The sequence below is a fragment of the Gorilla gorilla genome, chromosome 6, assembly GCF_029281585.2.
Source record: "Gorilla gorilla gorilla isolate KB3781 chromosome 6, NHGRI_mGorGor1-v2.1_pri, whole genome shotgun sequence".
Taxonomy (NCBI): domain Eukaryota; kingdom Metazoa; phylum Chordata; class Mammalia; order Primates; family Hominidae; genus Gorilla; species Gorilla gorilla.
In genome coordinates, this window is record NC_073230.2 from 92130604 (window position 1) to 92153982 (window position 23379).

General features: G+C 35.7%; 1 protein-coding gene across 5 annotated transcripts in view; it reads left to right on the plus strand.

Moving 5' to 3' along the window:
• Window positions 1-1749: 1749 nt before the first annotated feature.
• The window catches only part of SEM1 (SEM1 26S proteasome subunit), an 89316-nt gene continuing 67686 nt past the window's right edge, over window positions 1750-23379 (plus strand). For 2 of the 5 annotated variants that reach the window (XM_063708638.1, XM_055392190.2), the window contains exon 1: window positions 1759-1961. In XM_063708638.1, coding sequence (XP_063564708.1) covers window positions 1886-1961 — 76 coding nt within the window. In that variant the 5' untranslated portion in view covers window positions 1759-1885. Of the gene's footprint in view, window positions 1962-16749; window positions 16844-22666; window positions 22867-23379 lie in introns of those variants that run through there. The other 3 variants (XM_004045792.4, XM_063708637.1, XM_055392189.2) reach the window with 3 other exon arrangements.

Sequence of the window (23379 nt, forward strand, 5' to 3'; positions counted from 1 at the left end):
TATTACAGAGAAATTAAGTAATTTGCCTAAACTCCCCTTTAGAAGGAACTGAGCCTAGATTTATAATACAAACTGGTCTGCAAATATGTATTCTTAATATCATTTTCCAAAATTATTCCACATGCCATGACCCTTGAAATGCAAAGTTGCTCATTGTGCCATGTGGCATGACATTTATGGCCGTACCACCCTGAACATGCCCCATCTCATCTGAAATAAGAAGTTATTTAAGTTTCAGCATTCTGGATTTCACAAACCAGTACAATGGAAGAAAGGGCAGGGGTGGTGGAACTTGATGTAAGATTGCTGATTTTTAAATCAACAACCTCTCTTTCAATTGAATATAGTTTTAGGGGGAAAAAAATCACCATACTGCTGTTGATTTTTTTCTTTTGCTAAGGATTGATACAAACTTCATCATATATCAAATGAAATAAATAATAGGTCCAGGAACTAGAATTTGGGTTTTCTGACTCCTTGGCAAAATCTTTTTTTTTTTTTTTTTACCTTCTTTAAAAAATTATTTTAATTGACAAATAAAAATTGCCTATATTTTGGAGCACATGTTTTAAAATACAAATACATTGTATAATGACTAAATCACACTAAATAAGATATGCATTACCTGACATAATTTTTTTGGTAGTGAGATACCATTATTTTCAGTAATCTATACAAATCAAATAGTATAAGAGATACATTTTTAAAAAATTTCATCTAATTGTAGTTCTTGGCCAAGTTTGTTCTACATTTAATTATTCAATTTTCTGTATTCCCAAACACTCTGTTAATTTCTCACTAATATTAAGATGGAGATTCAGGTGGATTACTGTGTTTCATTGTGATTTATCTGTTTACATGTCTCTGAGCAGCATATGAGCTCCTTGAAGAAAGGGACCTTGTCTATACATGTTTGATGCACAGCTCCTGGTAAGCGGTATGACCTTACATTGTTGAATAAAGGAATGGTATTTACAGATATAATCTGGAACATGTATCAACATTTACAATAATACTCAATTTGTGTACGTATATTCCATAATATTCATCCATATACATCCATATATTATATATAGAGTTCCATGAAGTTCGCTACTGTATTCAAAATGATAGTCAAATGCTATTCAAACAATTCTAAATGATATATTTTGAACACCATAAAATGTTACACAAATCCATAAATAGCATTACTGTATAATAACCTGTAAACCAGAGTTACTACACACACATACACACCACACAAATTCTATTTAAAAAGCTATTTACCACAAAGTAATTCTAAGACCTTATAAACACTGCCTAATGGAAAAGTCTGGAGATTGGAGCCAGGCAAAAAAATCTGCATTTCGGTTGTCTAGCACTACCTGAGTGACTTCGGCTGCTTCCTACCGAACCTGAATTTTCTGTGATGTGGAGACATTTAATACCACCTTTAGGGAACTGGCTTAAGGACTGGAGGTAATAACGTATGTGAAGGGCTGATGAATGTTTGCAGTCACACTGTAGTCTCTCTAGAGTTCCTTCCTCGGTTGCAAACTAAGGGTTTGTTTGTTTGTTTTACACATTATGAGTCTCTTATAGTCAGGAAAACTACACGGATCTCAACTTTGGCAATTCAGAGAGTCCGAATAACAAGGTAGAGACCAAAAAAAAAAAAAAAAAAAAAAAATCACCTCCACAACTCGGAAAAGGCGCTAAACCCGCAGGAAGCGCTGGGCTGACCTCCAGTATCCCAGCATTCCTCGCGCTGCTCCCGTATTCTTTCCCCGAGTCTCTATGGTAGCGTCAGCGTCGGAGGCGGCAGTGACGGTGGCGTTTCCTTGAGGAAGAGTGAGGGTTCCAACTTTTCTGCTTATCTGGGAGGTGTTGGGCGCGGACAGTCGAGATGTCAGAGAAAAAGCAGCCGGTAGACTTAGGTCTGTTAGAGGAAGACGACGAGTTTGAAGAGTTCCCTGCCGAAGGTAACCGCTGGGCCCCGGTTTCTGTGTCGCGCGAACGGTGACTCAGGCCTCCGTGTGGAGGTAGCTTGGGCGCTCGGGCCCAGCTGGGGGCACCGGCGGGAAGTTTGGACTCCCAGGGCCGGCAATCGAGGCGCTAACGCTCACCCCTCAGTGGCGCCCCAGATTCGGGTTTGGGGTGTTGCGCTGAGACTCACTGGCGAGGCCCGATGGCTTCGGCTTCCTCACTGGGAGGAGCCACCGTGAGTCTGGACCCATAGCCCCGCGTCTGTGATGGTTGGTCCGTTTACTGTTCACCTGGGTTACTCACCACTTAAACTTAGTTCAAGTCTACATAACCTCCTTTTCTTTTTGTTTTAGCCGTCTTTCTTTGTCTTTAAACCTTTCCAGAATTGAATTGTCTGTAGTTACGCCAATGCTGCTTAACTTTTAGGATGTTACAAATGAAGTCTCATTAAGTAGGATAGGAGGGTAAGATACGGGGTGCTTAATACACATTATTGCCTTATTCCTGTTCCTCACCATTTTGATCACTTAACTGTGACCTAACTTAATGCTTTATAAGACCCTAAAACTTGCCGGGTGTGGTGGCTCACGCCTGTAATCGCAGCAGTTTGGGAGGCAGAGGCAGGAGGATCACATAAGGTCAGGAGTTCAAGACCAGCCTGGGCAACATAGTGAGACCCTGTCCCTACAAAAATAAAATATTTTTTTAAAAGAACCTAAACCTTACACATTTTTTTTTTTTTTAGCTTCAAAACTAAAGACCTGGTTTTTTCATTGTAGGTAATAGCAAATTGCTAACATTTATTGAGTGGCTGTTGTTTTCAGGAACTTGTCTAAGTGCTTTATTTGTAATAGCATATTCCACTTTCATAAATATAAGAAGTAGGCCTCAGTATTGCCATTCTTCAGATAAACTGAAGCTCGGAATGGTTAAGAAAAGTTCTGATGTCTCATAACTAGTTAGAAATAATAGAACTGGAACTGGGAAGCCTGGCCTGATTGACACCAAAGCTCTTAACTTCAGCTGTATTGCTTCTGTTTGTGAGATTGCTGTTGCCAGTTAGGTTTTCAAAATAGGCTGCTTTATTGGCTGATGGTTGATGAGTAGGATTTGTAAATATTTACCTTATAAGAAAAGGAGATTACTTTCTGAAGGTGGTAGAAAGAGAATTGTGGTTAATGGGGTACACATCCTGTTGCATCAAGCAATTACTACTTCACTAAAATTGTCCCAAGTTGTATACCCTATCATGATCCTATTGTGCATAAAACCACATAGCTGGAACATTTGTTCTATTTATAATGTACTGTTACTTTGTTTAGTGGAAGAGAACATTAGTGTACATGCTACAGAAACTGGTAAACTAACCCAAAGCACATTTCTTTTCAGTTCTGGAATTAATTATGTGTTGTAGGCATTCTTAGTTTTTTGTTTTGGTAATGGATTTATCTATTCAGTCATGTTTTCTTTAGCTCACTTTCAAGTTGCTTCATAATCCGCCAACATAGAGCTGTGTCGTAGAAAGCTGGCCTATTGAAGGTAGGATCTACTTCTTACTCAAACTTCATACTTCAAATAGCATTCTTCATTATCATATACAGGGTGGAATGTTAGGCACTTTATTTACATTACATAATCTAATTATCACTATCACCTTGAGAATATGGAGGCTTAGAGACAAAAAGAAAAACAAACAAACAAAACTTGCCATTATGTCCAAGCCAGGATCTGAAAGGTCTAACTCCCTGATCCAAACTTTATCTGTAACATTTAGCAAAGTGCCTGATACATAGTAGGTGGTCAATAAATGCATGTTGAATGAATGATGAATGAACCCGCATTTAAAATGAGTAGTTAGTTGATAATTGACTGCTTAAAAACGATCTAGAGCTAACTATGTACCTGATGGTACACTTGATTTTTTTCAGCAACTTTCTTCAGCTTTTGCAAGTGTAGTTTGTGCTTGTTCTAAGTTTATATGTGAGCAGCAATTTTTCAAAGTGTCAGTAGTTATATAGTAAAAACAAAAAGGTAAAAGGAAAAGCAAAAAAAATTATTCTTTCTAAGGACAAAAGACTCACAACAGACTTGTTTATTAACATTAAGTAATTGACCATTTATGGGTCTCCTTACAGAATGTTTGTTGTCTTCAGGTATAAATGTGTAGAATTAATTCATTCAGGAAACTTTCCATTTTAGAGTGAGAAACATTTTTAATGCCTTTATTTTGTTCAAGTTTCTCTTCTCTGGTTTATGATTTGGAGAGGTTTTTCTAAATTTGAATTTGTGAGAAAATCATCCCACAAGGTGAAACCACTCAATATTTACTCATGAAAATTGTTCTGATGAATAACAAAAGCAAAAGAAAAACACTTCAGAAAATATCACCAAAGAATTATTTCTTTTCTGAGAATCTACATTTCCGACATGTTTTGGTCTAGTCAAGGTTTAGAGTCTGTTACTATTCAAAATGTGATCCATGAAACAGCAGACTTGGCATTGCCTGGGAGCCTGTTAAAATTGCAGCATCTCATCATTCCTTAAACCTAGACCTACTTAATCAGTGTGGGCTTTACCAAGATTCCTAAGAGAGATGTGTGAAAAAAACATTAAAGTTTGAAAAGTATTACTTTAAAACAGTGACCTATTTTCAATCTTTTGGTATTTGAGTTTTCACTTCAAGTATTAATGCCCTGATTTACTTTCAAGTTCTTTCTGTACTTTGGAAAATTATTTTTCTTGTAAGTATGCCATTGACAAATTCACTAACAGATACAAATTAAAATTGGTGTTATTAAGGCAGCCTATGAACATCTCTGCAGTCTATAACAGATCTTACTTTCAAAGGCTTTGTTGAGTCTCAGTGCTCCAGAAAGTGGATTTTATCCACTCTCTTGGGTAACTTGGAGTATAGAGGTTGCCACATGAAAGTCGTTACTGATGGTTCGACTAATAGATTTTCTTTTGGGAGTGGGTCTTTCTTTTGGGAGTGGCGTTGCTACATCCCATCTTGCATAAGAATGTGTTTGGTAGGATGTTCAGTTAATCATTTTAAGGAAAGGGAATTTTTATTGTTTCTTCTCTCTCTCTTTTTTTTTTGTTTGTTTGAGATGGAGTTTCACTCTTGTTGCCCAGGCTGGAGTGCAGTGGCACGATCTTGGCTGACTGCAACCTCCACATCCTGGGTTCAAGCGATTCTCCTGCCTCAGCCTCCCGTGTAGCTGGGATTACAGGCATGTGCCACCATGCCCGGCTAATTTTGTATTTTTGGTAGAGACAGGGTTTCTCCATGTTGGTCAAGCTGGTCTTGAACTCCCGACCTCAGGTGATCCGCCCGCCTCTGCCTCCCAAAGTGCTGGGATTACAGGTGTGAGGCACCGTGTCCAGCATAGTTTCTTCTCAATAGCCCTTCAATGTAAAGTGCAACATCTGGAAGGAGTCTCTGAAGGTATAAATGCTGCTTTTATTTTTTCCCCCATTCTATAGCCTGTGAATTGGTGCTACATTGGCATTTCCTCACAATTATTCTAATTGGTGGGTGTGTAATCTTCTGGTCATTAAGCAGGAGCTGTAAAAAATCATATTTAGGATCTTTGTGATATACAGCCTCCAACTTCTTGACTACTTAAACTGATTTAGAACAGCCTTTATTAGGAAGACATTCAAGGTCCTGGGTGTGATTGATTTTGATATGATTTTGGAAGCTTTGAAATGGTTAGAATTCTAGGACCGGAGGGCAACTTAAAAGTCTAAAGATTTCATTTTTCAAATCATACGGTCAGGTTGGTGGTGATAGAGTCAAAAACTGAAGTAGTCTATAATTTATTTAAAACTTTTTTTTTTTTTTTTTTTTTGAGACAGAGTCTTGCTCTGTCACCCAGGCTGGAGTGCAGTGGCGCGATCTCGGCTCACTGCAAGCTCCACCTCCCGGGTTCACACCATTCTCCTGCCTCAGCCTCCCTAGTAGCTGGGATTACAGGCGCCCGTCACCACGCTCGGCTAATTTTTTTTGTAGAGATGGGGTTTCACGGTGTTAGCCAGGATGGTCTCGATCTCCTGACCTCGTGATCCACCTGCCTCGGCCTCCCAAAGTGCTGGGATTACAGGCGTGAGCCACCGCGCCCAGCCTAATTTATTTAAAACTTTGACTACTTTTTCATATCAAATTATTGAAAGAGTTTTAAAAAATATTTTTATTAGTTTCTGTGACAATTAGATGTGGATTTGAGTAAAAGAGGGAAGAGAACAAGTGCTCCTTTAGATTCTTTTATTCTCTTCTGTGCCAGAATTGAAAGGTTTTTTTTTTTTGAGAGAGAGAGAAGCTTTTTTAGAATATTTAGAATGAAATTGAGTTTGCCTGCAGCAGCAATAGCGTTTACAAGAGTGATATTATACTAAGTATTCTATACTTTTTCTGTATTAGGTGAAATTTCTGTATAGTCTGAAGAAATCAGGAGCAGAATACTACCCACCTTCCCACCCTCTGGCCCCTTGAGAAATTTCTGGATAAGACAGTGTTATGATGGGAATCTGTCTGTTGAGGCAGACAACAGACAAGTGATCCCCTAATGCTGCCAGCATTCTGGAATAAATGAGGCACTATCACCTGTGCCTTAAAAAGTATGACATCTTACAGTGGTTCTTAACCAAGGGAGTGTTTTTGGATGTCACATTGACTTGACAGGTAGGAGTGTAGAAAAACTGCCAGCATTTAGTGGGTAGAGGTCAAGGATTTTATATTTGTGCCTGCACGAGGAAGAACTGCCCTGTGAAAAATGCTATTGAGAAATATTTATGTGAACATCATATACCAACAGGACTAAACATTCAGTAGGAGGATTCCTTAGAATCTTAAATGTAGAAGATAGATGTGACCAGTATTGATAATGTCACACACCATGCTAGTCAGTTTACCTAGTGCCAAAAAGGGCTTTTGCTGTTTTTGCATTATTAAATGTAATACAGTGGACATAACCATTAAACATTTGAATTAGTTACATGGTGGTAGCAAGAAATGTAGAACTCATGTTACTAAACATTTTTAAGAAAAAATGTGTAATCTGTATAATGATTCAAAGAGTACCTGTTGAATGTCCGTTTTTGAAAATTGTGCGCAAGAAGAAAGTTTTTGAACCCCAGGATAGAATAAGCATGATGAATCTAGGATTAGGCCTAGGTTCAAATCTACCATTCATAAACTTTCAGCTAGTCACCTCATGCTAGTTACTTAACTTCCTCTTTAAAATATTTTTGTAGTATATTATATAGGATAATTGTATAAGTAACTGCTTATGGTAAAAATTTCAACTTAATGACAGTATAAATTAAAAAGTAAAAACACAGTTTCCCTCTACCATTCCCCAAAAAAGTTATTTATGCCCCAGTGATAACCAACGTTAAATGTTTTTTTCTTTAGTATCCTTCCAGAATGTATTTATAAATTGTACTTGTTTGTATGTATCCTTTAAATACACACACAGAAGACATACGATATATACTATTTCCTCCTACTTGATTTTTATTATTTAATGTATCTCAGGTACATTTTTGCATCAATATAAAAATCTACCTCATGCCCTCATTGTGTTCATCTTAAATAGTCTATTTAACTAGTCCCTTCTTGATAGATACTAGAGTTTTTTCTTTGGTTCTTTTATATATATATGTGTGTGTGTGTGTGTGTGTGTGTATTTTTTTTTTTTTTTTTAAGAGACAAGGTCTTGCTCTAGTGCTCTGTCACCCAGGCTGGAGTGCAGTGGCGCTGTCACAGATTATTACGGCCTTGAACTCCTGGGATTGAGTGATCCTCTGTCTCAGCCTCCCTAGTAGCTGGGAGTACAGGCATGTGCCACCTCACCTAATTTGTTTTTTCAAATTTTTTGTGGAGATTTGGTCTCATTATGTTGCCCAGGCTGGTACTGAACTAATGGCCTCAGCAGTCTTCCCATCAGTCTTCCCAGGTGCTGGGATTACAGGTGAGCCACTGCACCTGGCCTTTAAAAGAAAAAAAAAATGGAATATGCTGCAGTGAATAACCTTATAGCTTTAGGGTTTTTGTTGCTTGGGTTTTGTTTTGTTTTTTTCTGTTACAGATAATGAATATGTTTACATCTTTTTGTGTGTGTGCTAATCTATAAGATAAACTCCTAGAGAGGAAGTTGCCAAATTGAATTGGCAGACTCTTTTTTTATAATATAATTTTTATTTTGAAATAATCTCAAACTTACAGAATAGTTGAAAGTACAGTACAAACATTTTTCTCTAAACCATTTGTGAATAAGTTGCCAACCTGATGGCCATCACTCTTGAGTATTTTAATGTGTATTTCCTACAAGGACATAGTCACAAGACAACCATTAAAATCAGGAAATTAACGCACTGATGCATTACTATAGGTTGAGCATCCCAAATCTGAAATCCTCCAGAATCTCAAACTTTCTGAGTACCAACATGAAATTTCAGATTGGGGGATTTGGGATGCCCAGTTGTAAATATATAATGCAAGTATTTCAAAATTAAAAAAAATACAAAATTTGAAACACTTCTGGTCTCAAGCATTTTGAATAAGGGATACTCAACCTGTATGATCTAACCCACAGATCACTTTCAGCTTTCTCCCATTGTCTCAATAATGTCTTGCTATAGAGTCCTGGATTACATTATCTTGTCATGTCTCTTTAGTCTTCCTTAATCTAGAGCATTTCCTGTTTGTCTTTAACTTTAATGATTTTCACACTTTAGAAGACTACAGGCCAGATATTTTGTAGAATGTTCCTCAACTGTGCCTATTTCCTCATGATAGAAGTTCTACATTGTAGTCCTGGTGCTCTGTTCTTATGACATCTTTTTAGGTGGAACATTATTCTCATTTGTTCCATTACTGGGGATGTTCACTTCAATCACTCTATTAAGGTGGTGTTTGTTAGGCCTTTCCATTGTTAGGTTACTAATTTTCCCTTCCTAATAGGCAGTTTTGGGGGAGGGACTTTGAAACTATGTAAATACAGTATTCCAGTGATCATCAAACTTGTAACTTGTTCATCTTTTAAAAAATGTATAGCAGTGTGGACTAGTGGATTCTGACTCAGTAGGTTATAATTTGTAACTATTATTTGGATTCTTAGATTGTCCCATATTTGAACATGCAGAACCCCTTCAGGCTGTCTTCTGTGTCCTTTTGACATGTCTCCATTATTCTTTGTGCATTTCCTAGCATTCTGGCACAAGGTGTATTCCAAACTAATTTTATATGTGAAATCAGCCGTTGCTCCAATGTGATTTCTTTTTAGTGGAGAATGGTATTTAGAATGCAGGGTCTTCACTTTGCTTCTGTTTATTGCATTTGGGATATTCCTGCTCCCAGACCCTCTAAGCGGAAGGAACTAGGGATGTACAGGAGTGTGTGTGTGTATGTATAAAACCATGGGTTCACACAGATGTCTCCAGTTGCAGTTCAACACCACTGGATTCATTCTAGTTTTTTCCCTTTCTACGTTTGTTATTCCCTTCTCCAATAGTGAGAAACCTGGCTTCCATTATCTTCAATGTATTGTCTATTTGGTCATCCCCCTTCCTAACCAATCTTTGCTGCCCCCAACAGGTGCCCTTCTCGACCCACTTGGGCTCCACATTTTATGCCAGGCCACCCTCCCGTCCTCTAGTGTGGGTGACTTCTTCGTTCTGTCCAGGCTCTGACACACCAGCCCCACCATGCTGCCCTTCTCCAGGAATGGCCTCCTTGCTCTACTTGGGCTTAGACACCTCATCTTAGACCTGGCATATCTTAAATTTTGACAGATACTCTCAAATTGCCTTTGAGAAGGGTTATGCCAATTTATGTTTCCATCTACAGTTCACCTTTTCCCTCATAAGCTTGCTACACTAGATAGTAAACATGTTAGTCATTACTGACCTCATGAATGAAAAATAAAATTGTATCATTTTGATTTGGATTGATTTTTTTTAAGTAAGATTAACCATTATGTTTTTCTCTGAGCTGTTACCATCTTAATCCTCAATTTCATTATCCGTAATATATGGCTAATAATATTTATTAGAGTCATGAAAGAATTACATTATTGTAATGGTTGGCTTGGGCTACCATAACAAAATACCATAGACTGGGTGGCTTAAACATCAGAGATTTATTTTCTCACCCATTCTGGAGGCTGTGGAGTCCAAGATTAAAGTGTAGGTCGATACAGTTCTTGGTGAGGCCACTCTTCCTGCCTTGCACAAGGCTGCCTTTGTGCTGTGTTCTCTTGTGGCAGAATGAAAGAGTGCATGCTCTCTGGTATCTCTTAAGGCACTAATCCCATCATGGGAGCCCTACCCGCAAGACCTCATGCAATCCTGATTACCTCCCGAATACCATCGTATTGAGGATGAGGGCTTCAACATAAGAATTTTTTGGGGGGTTTCGGGGGGCCAGGGTACAAAGATTTAGTCCAGAACAATGATACATATGTAAACAGAGTCTGGCACAAAGTTGGTATTCAGTAAACATTAGTCTCCTTTTTTCTCTCCCCTCTAATGTACTTAGGAGTTTGGATTTTGGATGATGTTTAGTATTTATTTAGAATTTGAGCTATGTCTGACATGTATTTAGTAATTTTGAATATATTCAAAATTAAGCTTGTTAAATTTGTGAGTTATTTGATAATTGATTTATTTTGCAGTACTAGAAACTTGTAAATTAAAAAAAATTGCCATTAAATGTTTTTCTACAAGTACTTAAACAATAATGTGGTTATTCATAGAAAGACACACAAAATAGTAACATACATTATTTAGGGGTACATACAGATTGGAATGAAAAACCCCCAAATCAAGATGCTGGTGCTTGGGAAGGGTTAGTGAGAGGTGTGAACCAGGATATTAAACACTGAAAAACTCTTTGAAAAACTATTTGGTTAGCTATTTCATTGGTTCTGTGAAATGAGCAAGCAGTAAGCAATTGTGGTTTAAGTAGTGTCTAATGTTACTACTTGTTTGTTAAACATTACTCATTGAAAGATGTGATGAACTGCGAAAACATTGAGAGGAAAATAAGTTTCAAAAACTGTATACAGTTGACCCTTTAACAACATGATTTGAAGTGTGAGGGTCCATTTATACACAGATTTTTTTCAGCTAAATGGGAAAAGGAAGTATGATATTCACAGGATATGGAACCCACCTGTAGAGAGGGCTGACTACCACTTGGCTAACCATGGGACCTGAGTATACATAGATTTGGGTATACTTGGGCTGTCCTGGAACAAGTACCCCGAGTATACCGAGGGATGACTGTACTCTTCTTCATAAGTATTTAAAATTTACCAAATATCCTTAATCCTTTGTCTGGTTGTGTACTCTGGTGTACATGTAATGTTTGGTGGAAATTGTATTGTTTATATTCTAGGACATGTTTCTCTACTCACCTCTCTCATCCCACAAATTGCCTTTCCAGTGATTAGCATGTAATAAAGGATTTATTCATTTGACATGTATTTGTTGAGTGTTTCCTATAAATCTGGTACTGAAAAGTACAGAGAGAATGGTACTAGCTGCCATTTATCAGTACTAAGTGCTTTACATACACAGTGTCATTGAGTCTTCATAGCTCTTTGAGGTATAAGTTTTATACCTAGGGATCAGCAAAATTTAATTTACCCAAGGTCACAGTTAATTAGAGGCTGTCTTGAAGCAAATTTGACTTCTATAGATATTTGTCTTTGAACTTAGTAAGTAGTAGTTGTCAAGGGAGAGAAGAATCAGTGGTTTTAACACCAAGCTAGAGTGCTTTAGTATTTTGGAAGTGCTTATCCTGGGGTGGGACTCAAAGCCCTTTTCTCCCTACCCCCAGTTAAACCAGAGCAACATTGCCTTTGTTTCTCTTACCTGTTGGGCTTCTGAGTAAGATGTAATGTGGTTTCCTTCAACTGATAGTAAAGTGCAACAGCAGTTCAAAAGAAACAGATTACTTCCAGTTATGTACAGTGCAAGGTAGCAGCCTTTGAACAGGGCTTTCAAAAGAAACGTAGGAAAGGGGTTTTCAAAAGAAGGGAAAAGGTGTAGGTGCTTTGAAGTGAAAAATAAATGTGTATGTATATGGTATTTGCTTATGAAATAGTAGTTGCAAATGCAGGTGGTTTGCGGCCTAAGCATGGAAAGCTTTAAGCCTCTGACCAGTTTGGACTTAATCCTTAATTAAGTAGATGAGAAGTGGTTTTTAAAATGTTTTGTTTGTTTTGCTTATGACAGTGATATGTGTAAGTTTCCTTTAGGCAATATGCTGAAACATTAACCCAGCAGAATTAATTTGAAAAGATAGAAAGACTAGAGTCAGGGAGGTTAATTAGCAAATTGTCGAAATAACTCAGGTGAGGACTAAGGGCGAAATAAATTATTATTAGAAATGAAGTGAAGAGAATGATGGATGCAACAACAGTAAGGGAGGTAGAAGTGATGAAGCATTAGCAACTAGTTTGATATGGGGTGTTGAGAATAAGAAGAAATCTGGGGTTGTGATTTTGCCCATGCGTGTCTTAAGAATATGCATGGTGAAGTTGAGATTGGATACCCTTGACTCAGTAATGTGAAGGGTAAATCAGAATGAGGGTACCAAGATGAGATGAATCTAGGGCATAAGGGCTTGGAAAAGATGAGAGTAATGGCTTTTGTAAATTTTATGGAATTAAAAATAAAACCACAAATCTACCAGGTTCAGGAAGCGAAAGAAAAAACAAATACATTTTTAAAAATTTATGCTGGAGAGGATGTGGAGAAGTAGGAACGCTTTTACACTGTTGGTGGGAGTGTAAATTAGTTCAACCATTGTGGAAGACAGTGTGGTGATTCCTCAAGGATCTAGAACTAGAAATAACCATTTGACCCAGCAATCCCATTACTGGGTTATACCCAAAGGATTATAAATCATTCTACTATAAAGACGCATGCACATGAATGTTTATTGAAGCACTATTCACAATAGCAAAGACTTGGAACCAATCCCAATGGCCATCAATGACGGACTGGTTAAAGAAAAGGTGGCACGTATACACTGTGCAATACTATACAGCCATAAAAAAGGATGGGTTCTTGTCCTTTGCAGGGACATGGATGAAGCTGGAAACCATCATTGTCAACAAACTAACACAAGAACAGAAAACCTAACACCGCATGTTCTCACTCATAAGTGGAAGTTGAACAATGAGAACGCATAGTAGACACAGGAAGGGGAACATCACACACCTGGGCCTGTCAGGGGGTGGGGAGCAAGGAGAGGGATGGCATTAGGAGAAATACCTAATTCGTGTGGGACTTAAAACCTAGATGATGGGTTGATGGGTGCAGCAAACCACTGTGGCACATGTATACCTATGTAACGAACCTGCACATTCTGCACATCTATCCCAGAACTTAAAGTAAAAAAAATCCCAAATCAACAAAGAGAACCAACAAAGTGGAACCATTCTGCCAGACTTATATTTTTTTAATTGTTGATGAAAATAATTGGGTTTGGATTTCCTTTTTAAAAAATGTAAGAATAGTTATGAATGATGATGAAGTTATTTTGATCCTTTGTTTCAGACTCTGCCACAACTGAAAGCTCACCAACAGCCTGCCAATAAAAACATTGTTTATGACTTGCTTTTTGTTTGAAGTTCTCCACTAACAGTTTTGGTCCTTGTTAGAGAAAATATAGTAGTAAAGTGGTGCAGTGCTAGGTATTGATTTCTTAGTCACTGACTAGACATTAGATCTGCAGGGTATACGGGTGTTTGCATTACGATAACCTACAGAAGTGAAATTTTGAAAAAAAAAATAATTTGTTTCATACACCCTCAGCAGGAACACTTGTAAATTTATCTCAGAATCACTGGATATGGTGTGGCTTCATTATCATACTCATGAGTATAGTGATGCTGTTTGTAAGTATTGCTCTTCTCTTTTACACACACCTAAGATGGTGAATGTTCAATTTAGTATTTTTCTTTTCATGTAATGTTCTGTATATACTTGCATGTTTTGTATTTGAAGAAACTTGGTTGGAGATTAGGTTGTTTATGTTCAGAATACCTTTATTTTTATGGAATAAGAATTCGATGCTCTTGAAAATTGGTGTAGAATAGAACATTTGCAACCCTATTTAGTATGAGTGGGATTTCCTTTTTACTTTTCTCAAAAATGCTGTATTTCATGCCTTTCAGAAATTTGGAAATGTATGTTGCAGAGTAGGGGAAAGTAAGTATTAAAAGAATTTTCTAAGTTGAAAGAAGATTCTTTTTGTACTTAAATGTCAAGGTGATACTTAGGTGAAGTATGTGTGAGATCTTGGATAGCTCAGATTTTTTAAATTTAAAGCTAGTCACAGATGTAATTCTCAACTAGCCAAAGTGAAGAAAGCCCAATTTGGGACAACGTCTAAAATAAGAATTGCTAGAAACTTATGTATTAGGCATCTGTTACTGGTTATTTCCAATTCTGACTTTTTTAAATGTAGGGTTTTTTTTTTTTTTAAAAAACCAGTACACATCTGGAGGCATACACATTGAAGTAAATACAGCTGTGGTTATTTACATGATTAATCACAATTCTGGCAATGCATTTAGTGTTTAAGGTAAAGTGTATGCTTTATAAGGCCATCTACATATTGAAGGATGGCATTAGACATGAGGTATATCAGGTATCATGGGTATCATTGTTTGGTTATATTTTGTCCTTTTCAAAACTATTTCTGGAGTTAACCCTTTAAAACTGAGTGATTAAAATTGCTTGGTTGTCAGTGTAGTGTTAGAGTTGAAGATTAAAACACAATTCAGAGATCCAAGAAGATGTCAGCTAAACCCAGAGATTACAATAGTTACAGCTTTTTCATGTTATACATTGAGTTTGTATGTATTGTAACTTACATATATTGTAACATGTATATATAGTATAGAGAATTTGTAAGTGTTGGACATACTATTTTGGGGCATTATACCCTATCACATAAGCTTTTTATGTAATATAGTTAAGTACATAATCCAGGTTAATATACTCTTTAAAATATCCATCCAAAATAGATTCTGGTTTGTCAGTGTTAGCACTATTTTTCTTAATAGTGCTCATATTAATTTTAACTGCTTAATAAGTTGTAATAGAAAAGAGGTTATTTCTCAGATTCCTCATCTATGATAATTGGAAGGGTGATATGCTATTACATAGACATCAGTGCTTCTTACTGCTTAAGATAATGCTATTAAGGCTACAAAGTTTATCTAGATTTATCAGATAATTAATGAAGAATTTGGCCAGCTCTTTCGTCTTTGTTTACTCAGTAGTGTCATAACTATGAAGTACAGTATAGTAATACCAAAGAACTATAGAGGTATTATTACGAATCTTTTTTATATGTTCTACCTAAAATGTTGCTCACAGTCATCTTTTTCCCCCTCTTCATGAGCCAGTTCCTTTTTCCTGGGACTTTATCTCTACTTTTTTCCTTTCCTTTCCCTGCCATTAAAATAGGGTGAGATGGTTATTAGACGAGGGAGAGATGCTTTATCTTTGTTGTAAATGATGATCAGAGTTTAACTTTATAAACTAAAAAAATTGTACCATTCTTAAATATTTTCCCCTCTCTAAGTTAAAAGAAGTAAAGTCAACTTGAAGACATCACTTAATAACTATTGAAATAACATTTTGAATCAAATCATAATTAGATGAAAAATTTTGTTTCTTAAAAGATAGTTGCTTTAAAAGATAAGGCTCTACAGTATTTTTCAAAGACTTACAAGGTTAGCAGGAAAGTGTAAAATATTATTTTATATTTCTGGCTTGAATCTTTTGACACATGATTATTTCCTTTTTAGGGACCAATGCAGATGGAAGCGACCTACTTAACAGTTTAGGAAGCTGGTTATTTGGAAGTGGTTCAAGCTGAGTAGAATCTGCTTGTTGTCTTAGAACCTTGAAACAGTTCTGTTGTGATTTTGAGTTATGTCACCCCCTTTACTCAAGAACATAGTATCTAGTCTTTATTTAAATTATTTTTTGTAACATAAAACTCCATTAGACATCTTTATAAAGACTCCTTAAAATAACTATCAAATAGATAATTTCTATTTCCAGGCTCAACCCACATAGCATATTTAAAGCTTGAGATTTGTGGTTAGAGAATAGTGGTAATACATACGCACTTTCTCACCATTCTAAACAAAAGCTGAAATCTCAATCTAAACCTCCCCTCTACCACTACCAAAGGGAGGAAGAAAATCTGGAAAACTAAAAACTACAATATTCTTCTTTATGCATATTTATGTTTATTCTTCCTTTAAAAATATAAATTTTGTATCAGTTATATTAGGCGGATACTAGTGGTGGCTTACAGTTTGGTCTACTTTTAAATATTTGTATATAAGTTATCCTTATGTTTTGCAGTTTTGAATTTCACACTGGTATCTTCCTGCCACTCAACTTGCTTTAGGGTTGTTGGTGTTGTGTTTTGAAAGATTGTGAAGTCGACCTTCTAAAAATGAGTTCAAAGAAAAATCAGTAAAGTAAATATCCTCCTGAAATTGTAAGTTTTCTTGGCAAGTAGAATTTTTTGTATTAACTTCTGTTTTAGATTATCTGGAAACTCAAGAATTGAGAGAACTAGACAGCATAAGCTCAGATTTAAGGAAGATACCATTTTTCATAGATATGGTTTTAGCTGTTTTTGAATTGTGAGTGTTCAGTAGCAAGCTTTTCAAAGTTTTTGTAATTGTGGAAATAATGTATGAGAAATATTTAGACAGCATCTGTTTCTATTTTTAGACTGGGCTGGCTTAGATGAAGATGAAGATGCACATGTCTGGGAGGATAATTGGGATGACGACAATGTAGAGGATGACTTCTCTAATCAGTTACGGTAAGTTTTAAGCCAGATTTTTATTGTAGTTCAGTATTAATTATAAGCATGGAATATGTAATTTACATAGATGATTAACCTCTTAAAAGCTACTTAATCTTTGAAATAGGTTTTTGAACTGTATAAAGTAAGACATATTGTCTTCATCTCCTGTGATTCTAAACATGAACACTGTGTAATTGCATACAACTTTTATTCTTGCTGGTCTTTTTACAAAGGTAGTAAAATAAAAGCATATTTGCTATTTCTTATCCTTAGGAATTTAATTCTGTCAATGTTAATTTTCTACCAATATCAAATAACTCAGCAGAAATTAGAATCATAGAGTGCTGGGACCTAATAGATTGGTGATTCTCAAACTGGAATGGAGATTGGGGTTGTGAGAATGTACTGTGTCATATTCATGTATAAATCTACCTGATTTCATTTATTTATTGAGGTAAAATTCATGTAACATAAAATTAAGCATTTGAAAGTGTACAGTTCAGTGGCTTCTAGTACATCTTCAATATTGTGCAACCATCATCTCTATTTAGTTCCAGTATTTTCAGCATCCCAAAAGGAAACACAGTACTTGTTAAGCAATCATTCCACGTTCTTTCTTGCCATAATCCCTGGCCGCTGCTGATCTGCTTTCTATCTCTAAGTATTTGCCTATTTTGGAAGCTTCATATAAATGAAATCATACAATATTGTGACCTTGCGTGCGTACCTTTTTTCACTTAGCATAATGTTTTCAAGGTTCATTCATGTTGTACCATGCATCAGTACTTCATTCCTTTTTATGGCTGAATAATATTCATATACATGTTCCATATTGTATATTCCGATTTATAGTAATACTATATGGATATGCCACGTTTTATACATTCATCAGTTGATGGACATTCAGACTGTTTCCACCTTTTAGCTATTGTGGATAGTGCTGCTATGAACGTACGTGTACATATATTTGAGTACCTGTTTTCAATTCTTTTGAAAAGAAATCATATATATATATATATATAAACAAGTGGAATTGTTGGGTCATACGTTAATTCTATATTTAACTTTTTGAGGAACTGCCAAGCTGTTTTCTACAGCAGTTGAACAATTTATGTTCTCACTAGCATTCGTACTAGCAGGGTGTGAAGGTTTCAGTCTCTCCACATCCTTGCCAAAACTTATTTTTCTTTTTTGTTTTAAATTATAGCCGTATTTTAATCTATTTTTTCTTTTGTTATTTGTGCTTTTGGTGTCATATTTAAGAATTCATTGGCAAATTCAATGTAATGAAGATTTATCTTTGTTTTCTTCTAAGAGCTTTATAGTTTTTGCTCTTACATGTCAGTCTTTGCTTTGGGTTAATTTTTGTATATGTTATGAAATAGGGCTTCAGCTCATTCTTCTGCATATAGATGTCTCGTCGTTCCAGCACCATTTGTTGAAGAGACTTTTTTCCCTCCTAATTTTATTTTGATTCAGCCTGTATTTATCTGTCTTGGCTGCAAGAATAAATAGACTGTCATATACTTTGCTCAAGTAAGGATAGAGAAGATATATGTATTCCAGTCTTCTAATTTACTAGTCTAGTAAGCTTGTTCAAACAGAAAGTGAAATAGTTTATAATAAATTTTTAAACTTTGATTGCTAATAGTGATGCAGTAGCACCAGCTCCTACACTGCATTTTTTTTTATTGGCTCTATAAAGACTTAGAATTTTGCTGGAGACTGATAATAATTTTACCCATCTACTTTTTTCTCCTTTTTAGAAATAGTATAATTTACCTTTCAGTGTTATACTGATACTTCTACAATTTTTCATTTCCATGTCTCAAATATTGCTGACTGATTTTTGACTACATCTTTTGGTTCTTCTAGTACCCTGAGATGTAATTATCCAGAGCCTTGAGATTTTAAACTGCCTTAATGCAGTTATCTTACCTGTCTTAGTTTTCAATTTTGTCTTAATTATGTTGTTTTTCCTTTTATAGTTTTATGGACAAGATAAAAATGATAGCTGTTGAACAATAATCCTGCTTTTTCTCTAAAATCTGTTAATGTTACATCATCTGTTCCAAGCATTGGACCTGCTCTTTCTCATTCTTCATGATCAATATATGGCTCTTAGAAGCCCCTTCTGTTCTTTTTACAGATTTCAGTTTATTTCGAGGATCAGATTAATTCTATGTGTACAAGCTCATGCACTTTCTTTTTATATCTGTCTTTGTTTTATGTCCTTCAAAAAATGAGCCACGTTAGAGAACACCCTACTAGCTTTTGAAAAATATACATTCCCTTTTGTTCCTCCTTAGCATCATTATGCTATTAGACTATTTATTTTCAGGTCTTCCAAATGCTGTTGATCTCTACTCTGTGTTCTTAATCACGTGTCAGAGTTTTTTTCCTGATGTGTTTTTGACATTTTGAAATTGAGGCTAAATAAGTTTTCTTCCTTTGACATTCAAAATAGTCAAATTTCTTTGAAGTTTTGTTTCTTTTATGTCTTTCATTAGCACTTTTCTCTTAAAACTGATTGATACATTGTTGAATACTATAATTTTTACCAAGAAACTTTCAGTAGTAAATGTATTGATAATTAGATTTCACATCATTACATGTTGCCTTTTTATTGGTTTAGAAATAGAACGTTATGTATTTGTGGCTTACTGTTTTTATAATACACCCCCACAGTGCTGTTATGTACTCTTGTGTTTCTCCCTTTAGGTTTGTGGATTTCTATAGGTATATATATCTATTTTTGTTGTTTTTTCACTGTTGTTGTTTTTTGCCTGAGGTATATAAATCTTGATGCCTCCATTAGTGAATAAGATTTTTCTTGTTATTTCCCCATTTGAGTCATGAGTTTTTTCCTCACTAAGATTGTTGCCACTTTGCCAGTGGTGTCAAGTAGAACTTGCTGTAGTGATGGAAATGTTTGAGAAGCTGCTGTATAGAAGTAGTCAGTTACATTTGGCTACTGAGCACATGAAATGTGGCTAGCACAGCTAAGGGACTGAATTTTTTGTTTTATTTAATTAAAATAGCCACATATGACTACCGTATTGAATAAAACAGCCTCGCACAGTCCTTGCTTTAAAAAATTTGTCTTGATTAAAAGACTCACACAAAGTTATTCTTCCTAGTCTTTTCTGTAAAGTACATGGAAACCCTTAACATAGTATCATAAGTCATGGTAAAGAATGGAGTTTACTGTTGTCTGATGTTATTTGGTCCTAATCCTATTTAACAGTGGAGAGGCATCTCAGACTCTAGTGTGAATCAGATTGCTGGGGTTCCAACCCCAGATCTGCCTCCTGTTTAGCCATATGAACCTTGGGCAACTCACTTAGCCTTTCTGTGACCTACTTTTGTCACACATAAAACTCAGATGATAATTAGTGCTTTACTGCTAGAGTTATTATAACGTTTAAGTGATTTAACATGTGTAGAGTGCTTAGACTGTGGTAAGTGTGTGTTAAATAAAAACTGTCCATGTAGCAGGCCACCTACTTTCCACGTTCCTCTTTCTCTTTCCGTGTAATTACCTTTAACAGAAGTAGAAAGAATAAGGCCAGTTTGTGCTTCCAGGTAACTCAAAGTCATTCTGTTTTCGCAGCTTCTGATATCATTTGTTTCTTTATGTATTAAGAGAAATAGGTGGTAGTATGATTTTTCTCAACCCTATTTCACGTCTTAACATAAAAACTCTAAGAAGCCAGTATAGGCCAGGCGCGGTGGCTCACACCTGTAACCCCAGCACTTTGGGAGGCCGAGGCGGGTGGATCACGAGGTCAGGAGATCGAGACCATCCTGGCTAACACGGTGAAACCCCGTCTCTACTAAAAATACAAAAAAATTAGCTGGGCGTGGTGGCGGGCGCCTGTAGTCCCAGCTACTAGGGCGGCTGAGGCAGGACAATGGCATAAACCTGGGAGGCGGAGCTTGCAGTGAGCCGAGATGGCACCACTGCACTCCAGTCTGGGCGACAGAGCGAGACTCTATCTCAACAACAACAAAAAAAGCCAGTATAGTTCCTGATTTACCAAATGAGATATAGCCATTGTCATAAAGCTGAGTAGTTTCTTGGATAGTAAGAGGACTTTTCAAACCTACTAGTGGTCATTAGTCTTTTTTCTTGTTTTGTTGCACAAAGACTGCTGCTGTTTTCGTTTTGGATAGTGTATGTTCACTGTGTATGTCATATGATATTAACAGTTGTGCTGAGGTTTTCTATTTTTGTCTTTGTTGATTTTTCCATTCAGCAGCCTCATGATTATTAGCGTTTTTGTTTTGTACTTGGTGGCCTCAATTTTTTTCTTCTGGTTTTTTAAATTCTAGCAAAGAATTTTTCATCTTCTCTAAGAATTTAGCTGATAGAAGAGCATTTCATCATCTTGTTTGTGTTTGTAAACAATTTATACATGCAGTTAGTGACCAGCCACCTCCCATCAGGAAGGCCAATAGACACAAACCTGAAGGACAGATTTGGTATACTTGTTAACTTAAATTGTAGGTTGAACTTTGGGGTTTTTTTGTTCATTGTTTGTTTTTGTTGCTGCTGTTAAAGTGAATATTCTACAGAGTAGAAAACTAAGGTTTAAGAAAGTTGTAAAATTACTTTTATTTTAAATAAATCATAAAATGTTAACATGAGATAAAATTCAAAGACAGTTACCACATTCCCTAAAGATTGGCAGCAAGAGTTTTTATATGAAACATTTGAGTTTTCTGTGATCATCAGAATCTTTTAGCTTTTCCTTTCAGCCTTGACTCTTATTTTAATGTATACTACATTACATTTGTATAACTTTCTCTCATTTAGCTCTCAGAACAATGGAGATAAGTTGTTATAAATGAAGGGCAGATACTATAATCTCCAGTTTCCTGAGGGGCAGGGGAAGGGCCCAAAGGAAGCAAATTAGTTAGCAAAGGAAGGGCCAGAGTCAGAGTCTTGCACTGCAGTCTTGACTCCTAATCCGGGGTTTATACCACCACCACATACTATACCCTAGCAGAAGACAAGGATGATTCATTTGAACAATCTGTGGCCTTGATATAATTTATGGAAATTAGTTCACTGTTTGTATTCTAAATAACTAAAAATTTTAGGAAAGCAAAGGAGTGTTGAGAAATGAATGGTAAATACTATACATTATTCCTGTCATGTGTTTGCATTGGAATAGTGTAGTGGTGTCTAAGCCAAATTTACTTGAGAACAAATGTCTATCTTATTGGATGTAATGATGTAAAGCATATTAATCATACTTTAAATTTACTCAGCGTTTTATCATGGATTAGCCATCTACTAATTTTGTCATAAACTTTGAATTGTGGCAAATAAGGTTAGAGCAATAGATATATGTCAATATGGAAAGCAATCTGTTTATTCTTTCTGCATATACAACAGCAATACAGTAATACCTGTTATGATCATTATAAAATCCCTAAAGGTTTGATAGTGATGTGTACTTTGCCTGAGGTTAATGAGTCTCAAAACTTATGTTTAAATATTTATTAGGAACAGAACATTCATATAGCATTTGGAAAGTATTTGAAGGATAGCAGTAAGTCCCTCAAATTTCTTCCACAAATAGACTTATAAGAAAATTAAGGAAGATGAAATACAAGTTAAATAATGGGAAAAGCAAAATTTTATAGTATTATATTGACTCATATCCAATTTTCTTATTTTTTTTTTCAGAGACAAAAGTAAAACTATTCAGTGGTATTGTAAATTGATGTCTCAGGCATAGCTCATTTATTTGTTTATTTATTGTATTGTTTCTAAAAGACTGTTTATTATAAAGAATACCTAGTGATGTTCTTTCTGTTTTATCGTAGAGCTGAACTAGAGAAACATGGTTATAAGATGGAGACTTCATAGCATCCAGAAGAAGTGTTGAAGTAACCTAAACTTGACCTGCTTAATACATTCTAGGACAGAGAACCCAGGATGGGACACTAAAAAAATGTGTTTATTTCATTATCTGCTTGGATTTATTTGTGTTTTTGTAACACAAAAAATAAATGTTTTGATATAATCTTGGTTTGGTTCAGAAGTCTTAATCTTTTGCCTCTAATCAATTTTCTTGTCATGATTTTCCAAAACCTTATTATATATAGATAGTAAAATTGCATATTATGAAATTTTCTTTTTTTTTTTTAATGTTAACTGAGTGAGGCTCAGGTTAAATGATCTGGAGTAGATTTCACCTGATTCCCAATTCAGTACTTTTCTTAAACCACATCAATTAATTGTTACTTCTATTTTATAAGGAATTTCTTTTACATCACGTTGAACCTTAATCTCTTCTGTATTTTGATAGCTTAGGCAACATTTGCTGACATTTATAAGGTGACCTTTCAAAACCTGTGTTTTAAAAATATTAATCATTTTAAATTGCTGTAATTTACTTAGTTCCTGAGCCATTAATAATATTATTAATGGTTGTTAGCGTATTATTGTAGTACTTAAAGTCCAAAGTAGTTTAATCACAGTAAGAATGGTGTCTTCTATTAAAATTGAGGAAGTGGGCTCAAGATACTTTATCAAC